Source organism: Myxocyprinus asiaticus, chromosome 39 (assembly GCF_019703515.2).
Source record: "Myxocyprinus asiaticus isolate MX2 ecotype Aquarium Trade chromosome 39, UBuf_Myxa_2, whole genome shotgun sequence".
Classification (NCBI taxonomy): Eukaryota; Metazoa; Chordata; class Actinopteri; order Cypriniformes; family Catostomidae; genus Myxocyprinus; species Myxocyprinus asiaticus.
This window is the reverse complement of record NC_059382.1, coordinates 37,975,997-37,983,390: the sequence shown is the minus strand read 5'-3', so window position 1 is coordinate 37,983,390 and position 7,394 is coordinate 37,975,997. Positions and strand designations below refer to the sequence as shown.

The following is a 7,394-nucleotide window of genomic DNA, read 5'->3' as shown; positions in this document are numbered from 1 at the left end:
ATCCACTCAGACCAACAAAAAGGGGACTTATTAATGCATAGTTTGGGGTTTAGCCATAGGCTCGAGGCAACATTTAGATAATTATCTGAGTTAAACACTCTGGACACTTTTGTCCATACTGAGTGCAAATGTGAAATAACGGGGTGTGATTTAACTTCTCTGGTTAGTTTGATGGAAAGGCTTTGCAATGGCAAAATAGGGGCAAGAAGTTCTTGTTCAATGCAAAACCAGGGAGGGGCTCTTTCAGGTGGAAGTGACCAATGAGCCAAATGTCTGAGACCGAATGCATAATAATAAAACAAAATCTTGGGTAGGCCTAGCCCACCATTTTCCATCGGCCTATGTAACTTATTGAAATTTAACCTGGCACGCTCACCATTCCAAATGAAGGACTTCGCTATGCTATCAAATTCCCTGAAATAAGAGAGGGGGACATCTATAGGGAGCGATTGTAGGAGGTAGTTGAATTTTGGAATACAATTAATTTTAATTACATTAACATTCCCAATCATTGATAAGTTTAATGAAGCCCACCTGTCCACATCATTCAAAAACCTTTTTATTAAGGGATCAATATTAACTCGAAATAAATCAGACAAATTTGCTGGGAATAAAATCCCCAAATACTTAATGCCCTGTTTGGGCCACTGGAAGGCAGTACACTGTCAGTGCCAAAGCTTTGGATTTAGACCAATTGACTTTGTAACCTGAGAACTTGGAAAAGGAATTTATAATTCTGTGGAGGCAAGGCATAGATCTAGTGGGGTCGGAGACGAATAATAAAAAATAATCTGCGTAAAGCAGAAGCTTATGCGCCATACCTCCCGCAACCACCCCTGGAAAATCATCCTCCTTTCTTATCGTGGCTGCTAATGGTTCCAGGGCAAGACAGAACAGTAATGGGGAAAGAGGGCAACCCTGCCGGGTGCCCCTATCCAGAGTAAAATAATCTGAAATTAATCAATTTGTTTTTACTGCTACTACAGGGTGTCTATAAAGTAATTTAATCCAACCAAAAAAAATACTCCCAAACCCATACATTTCCAAAATCTTAAAAAAATAATCCCACTCTACCATATCAAAAGCCTTTTCAGCGTCAAGTGAGATGGCAGCGACCGGAGACTAATCATTCGCCACTGACCACATGATATTGATGAGACGCCTAATATTATCAGAAGAGCTACGACCTCGAATAAACCCCACCTGATCTATGTATAAGTGATGTCATAACTTTACTTAATCGGTTAGCCAGAATTTTTGACCTTTCAATTTTTTCCACACACAACATGTAGGTGCGCTTCATGATGATGAAAAACCCTTTGAGCATGCGCGTAGTTGAGCGTACTTCCTTCTCGAGCCACAAGGGGGCCCTCAATAACGGTCTAATTGAGCCATAACAGCTGCCTGAGTCTTCCTAGCAGCTTTTAGTATATTTTAAATATTTAAAAAAATACTAATTAAAACTAGCTTGCTTTGCAGGGCCCCCTGGTGGCTAGGGTGCCTTAAGTGGCCACTTATACCGCTAGTAGCTAGAAAATGCACTGAGGTAGATGCATTAAACTAGAAGGAATTTGTAGAGACTGAGTTTATAGATGATTTTACCAGTTAAAGCTGCATGTATTGAGGGACACAAACTGTATGTGCCTGTGTGTGTTCTTTGATGTTAGTCCACCTGTTTCACAGCAGGAGCAGGAGAACATCCCTCTCTCTTAATCCCTCTTTCTGTTGCTCTGTCTTCACATCTCCACATGCACCCTTTCCTCCCTGTGTCCTTCCTCCCAAAGGGCAGAATTATCTAAGCATGTATATTTGGAAATAGTTCTGCTTAGGTTTCTTTGTAAGAGTTAAATTGGACTCAACTGAATAAACAGGTGTTTGACAAGACACCATAATGAAAGTCTGGGCTTTTTTTTATTATTATTATACTGAAATGGAAGCACAGCAGGGTAAATTCATTTGATCTGATTAGTCTCAACTTCAGAAATCACAAAAAACAATATATCAATCCAGTCTACAGTTAACAATAAAAATGACAGTGTGTGTATGTGTGTGTGTGTGTGTGTGTATGTGTACAGGTTTTACTATCCTTACTAGGATAGTAAAACCTGAGATCACCTACGTTGTGAGGACCAGCCAGCGGTCCTCACAAGGGAAATGGCATATTAAATGATGTTTTTCTGAAAATGTAAAAATGCAAAAAGGTTTCTGTGAGGGTTAGGTTTAGGGGTAGTGGTAGGGTTAGGGGATAGAATCTATAGTTTGTACAGTATAAAATAATTATATCTATGGAGAGTCCTCATAAGGATAGCTAAACCAACGTGTGTGTGTGTGTGTGTGTGTGTGTGTGTGTGTGTGTGTGTGTGTGTGTATGGGCAGGTTTAAGTGGTTTATGGGGACTTTTTTTTAGGTTACAAACTGGTAATTACGAGGGTATTATGCTATAAATGTGGTTTATGAGGACATTTCTAGTGTCCCCATAATTCAAATCACTTAAAACATACTAAACGATGTTTTATTGAAAATATAAAAATGCAGAAAGTTTTTTGTGAGGGTTAGGTTTAGGGGTAGGGGTAGGGTTAGGGGATAGTGTGTGATTCTTTGTGTGTTGCACTGCCATGCTCCCTGGACTGACCTGTATGATCCAGTGCACTCCTCCAGCGTGTCCAGTCATAAACATCCTCATATCTCAAATCCAGTTCAGGAAGTGCGGGGAACAGGAATATCTGTCTTTCAGTTTCCATTAGACCTAAACATGCACTGCTGACGTGATACTGCCTTCTTTGTTTCTCTCCTCTTTCTCCTTCTCCCTCTTCCTCCCTTTCCCTTCCACACTCGCTCACGATTCGTTTCTTCACTGCGCCTGTGAACAATAATGGATCTTGTTGATACCTAAAGAAGCTTTTGTATTGCTCTTGATGAAAACTTTGGCTTGTGGGTGCTAAGAACCCTGGTGTTCTTATGAATGGTGTGTATATTTACTTTCAAAGTAAACATGTTCTGTCTTTCTCTTGGTGGAAAATGTAGGATTTGTCCTTTGCTCTAGGGTAATTTGAGAAACAGATGTATCTTTATCTATCTTCAGATACCCCTGAAATCTATTGAAAACGGTGACAAATGTGCTGATAAAAACGTCTGGCAAATGCATAAATGTAAATGTAATTCTTCAGCAGGCCTTAAGGTAAGGTTACTAGCCTATACTTTGTCAAGTAAATCCACATACTTTTACATGCACAGAATTGTCTTCTGTATTAAAACAGTTGTTAATAGTTGATTTTATAGGAATATTCTGAGTTCAGTACATGTTTAGCTTAATCGAATAATGTTGATTAGGGTGAATATGGGCAAATTGGGAAACTTTTCATTGTGATCCAAATGTCATGTAACCTGCATTATACCTTGATGGAAAGCTCAGGCTGTCTCCTACTTTATTCAAAAGCAAAATTGAAGACATACTGGGAAGAAGAACCTTTTAAGACCCTACAGGTGCCTGTACTTGAATGGTTTATTGTATTTATTTTGTTTACAACATAAAGATTTAAATATCCACTTGTCAAATCAACTTGTTAACAAGTTGTTAATATTTCTTTAAAATATCCATTAAGATTTTTAATGTTTTTTTTTTTTTTTTTTTTAAATATTAGTTTAAAACATATTGTAAACACAGGAAAGAATTCCCTCTGAAAAAGATACACAAAATACAGTATTTGAATATGCTGTATTATAACTTTGCTGGCAGCCAAGTATAGGCTCAAAGATTAATATAAAACCTCAGAAAACATGCACATCCACAACACAGACGTGCAGATGCCCAACTAAAACAAACCATAAAAAAAGGGAAAAATAGGCTACAATCATTGGTATTTTATATTCTTTCTTGCTACCTAAAAATTATATGATCAAGAGAACAAACTGAAATCATTTATTTTGCCATTTAATCATTATTACAGTAAATGTAGTGTAAGTGAATAATGAACTCATAATTCCTCTTTAAATGTATTGATATGCTGTCCCACTTTAACAATATGCCTCTGGCAAAGTGGGCCAAATATAGGAATATTTCTACAAATTATTTGGAACGAATTTTTACATTTTCTGAAACACTTTCACATCATATTAAATGCAACATTTACAAATATTATAATATATCAAACTCATCCCGTCTGAATTGGGTTGAATACAGTACTTTTTCTTTACCCTTGCTTTTCCCAACTGTAGTTTTGAAATAAGTTCTGCCACACATCCCGGTGCAACATAAAACCTGAAAAAAAGATAATTGTTCACTGCCCAAAATATTAGTTTAGTAATAATGTGTTAACCATTTAAGGAAAGAAATATGGATAAAATGGGGATAAAACTTACCTGTCCCACTTTACCCATATTCACCCTACCACAAAAATCATTTCGGATGGTCCCTCCTTTCCTTAAAAGAAAAACGAAAAAAGAAAGAAAATCGAGGTTACAGTGGAGCACTAACAATGGACCATTTTTGGAGGGCTTAAAATGAAGCAAATATGAAGCTTATAATTTTATGAAATGCACTTGCATTAATTCTTCTGTTAAAGGAACTGCACATTTGTTTAAATAGTCGTTTTTACTGTCGGGCGTTGTGTCGTCATGGCAACAAAGTTGTAAAATTGGCTGTAACTTTACACAGAAAATGTTAGTAAGCGATTTTATCGCACTATAATATTACTGTAATAATAATATGTATAATAATGGTAACGTTTGTGTTCCTCGTTAGGCCTTCTTGTAATACTAAAAATGTAGGTGTAAATGTCATCATTCATTTTCCCCAGAATGTATCTGCACCTGTTACACAAAACCAATGATGCGTCCTAAAACTCAGTGTCCGACACTCCGAGTCAGTTGTCGGATCAGCTGGTGTTCTGAATGTGCAAGATATGAAGCAAAAGAGATAGATCACTTTCGTGGCTTAAGAATCAGGAAGTTTTGCGCACTTTTCGCATGCAGTGTGTGTGTGTGTGTGTGTGTGTGTGTGTGTATGTGTGGGCAGGTTTAAGTGGTTTACGAGGACATTTTTTATGTTACAAACTGGTAATTACAAGGGTATTATGGGTGTCCCCATAATTCAAATCGCTTAAAAATCATACTAAACGATGTTTTATTGACAATGTAAAAATGCAGAATGTTTTTTGTGAGGGTTAGGTTTAGGGGTAGGGGTAGGGTTAGGGGATAGAATCTATAGTTCGTACAATATAAAAATAATTATATCTATGGAGAGTCCTCATAAGGATAGCTAAACCAACGTGTGTGTGTGTGTGTGTGAGAGAGAGAGAGAGAGAGAGAGAGAGAGAGAGAGAGAGAGAGAGAGAGAGAGAGAGAGAGAGAAGGCGGGCTTATACGGAAAAAACAAAGCACAATTTGCCGTCCTTCTCCAGGGGTCTCTAGTCGCGAAGAAACTCAGAGGCGCAAGAGTTTTGTGAACCTTAATCGCTGACATTAAGCTGCAGACATAGGCCTTTAAAAGGAAAAAGAAACTGTTTCAGGTCGGACGGGACAGCTCTTTGGGCTTACAAGAAGAGTAGTTTCATCTGTCTGAAACTGCTGTTGTTTTGGTGCAGGTCCACGAGCGCAACGATGGCCACCTACCCAGGCCCTGAAGAGAACGTCCTGATCCTCATGGACACCAACTCGAGCGCAACGGAGAAAGACCGGACCAAAGACGAACCACCGCCCGAGAAGTGGCCGGACAAATCCGAGTCCGACCAGAAACCGCCGTACTCCTACGTGGCGTTGATCGCCATGGCGATCCGGGAGAGCTCGGAGAAACGGCTCACGCTGTCCGGTATCTACCAGTACATCATCAGCAAGTTCCCTTTCTATGAGAAGAACAAGAAAGGATGGCAGAACAGCATCAGACACAACCTGTCACTCAACGAGTGCTTCATCAAAGTGCCTCGGGAGGGCGGCGGCGAGCGAAAGGGCAACTACTGGACCCTGGACCCGGCCTGCGAGGACATGTTCGAGAAAGGGAACTACCGGCGGAGACGACGCATGAAGAGACCGTTCAGGCCACCGCCGACGCATTTCCAGCCCGGTAAATCTCTGTTCGCAGGCGATGGGTACGGTTACCTCTCCCCGCCCAAATACCTGCATTCGGGCTTCATCAACAACTCCTGGTCTCCGACGCCCATGCCCTACACCTCCTGTCAGATGAGCAGCGGGAGCGTGAGTCCCGTGAACGTGAAAGGCTTGTCTGCGCCGTCCTCGTACAATCCGTACTCTCGCGTGCAGAGCGTGGCTCTACCCGGCATGGTGAACTCTTACAACGGCATGAGCCACCACCACCATCACCACCACGCACTCCCTCACGCGCAGCAGCTGAGCCCCGCCGCGGCCGCGGCGCCTCCGGTGTCCGCCGGTAACGGGACGGGACTGCAGTTCACTTGCTCGCGCCAGCCCGCCGAACTCTCCATGATGCACTGCTCGTACTGGGACCACGAGAGCAAACACTCCGCACTGCACGCGCGGATTGATATATAACGCGCTCGACTCGAGACCAAGAAGTGAGGAACATTTACACGCTAACAGACAGTAGGCTACATAAATCCCCAAAAAAAGACATTTCATAAAAGCGTCACTCGAGCCTCGAATTATGGAAACCCTGACAGGGACTAAAGATTTTTTTTTTTTTTTTCCCCCACGGGAGACTGTTATGCACATTTGCGTTCTGAATGTGCAAAAACGATTTTATCACACACCATCACAATTATTTTGAAGGCACCGTCACTATGGAATTACAAAGCATGTTTACCTGAATCCGTTCTCAACGTGAACGAGCTGACTCTGGAGTGAAGAAGTATTGGGTTCTGAACCCCTTTGCCGATTAATATATATTTTGCTTTTTGCTTTTAGATGTTTAAGGAGACATATCGGAGCTCAGGACGGGTAGATAGACGGAAGCTCTGTCGAAACGTGTGTGCAAGTCACACAAAACACACTCACATATGCGTTTTGGCCTCTTTTAAGGTCCAGTGATGGAGGGTTTAATGGGGTCAGTGCGCGTGACTAGTTTGGACTGTTTTTGTATGTTTTTTTTTTTTTGTTGTTGTTGTTTTTGTTTTTTTTGAAAAGCATAAAATTACTTGTAATGTCTACGACACATTGGGACCATGTTTAACTAGCACTTTTCGATTTTTTTAATAGCTTTTTATTCTTTAATAAACTCTTTTAATGAACAGTGGTCGTCGATTTGATAATTGATTGGACATAATTTAGCGATTCTTCGTCTTCCTAATTCTTCTTCTTCTACTTCTTCTTTGTTAGGCTAGTAGTAGTAGTAGTATATATACATATATATATATATATATATATATATATATATATATATATATATATATATATATATATATATATATAAAATTTAAATTAAA

General features: G+C 40.1%; 1 protein-coding gene across 1 annotated transcript; it reads left to right on the top strand.

Annotated features, from left to right (window-relative positions):
* Positions 1–5,420: 5,420 nt before the first annotated feature.
* Positions 5,421–7,155, top strand: LOC127429511 (forkhead box protein L2-like). Its single transcript, XM_051678558.1, has one exon. It carries the CDS (start codon positions 5,599–5,601, stop codon positions 6,502–6,504), a length of 906 nt encoding a protein of 301 aa, XP_051534518.1. The 5' UTR covers positions 5,421–5,598; the 3' UTR covers positions 6,505–7,155.
* Positions 7,156–7,394: the final 239 nt, after the last annotated feature.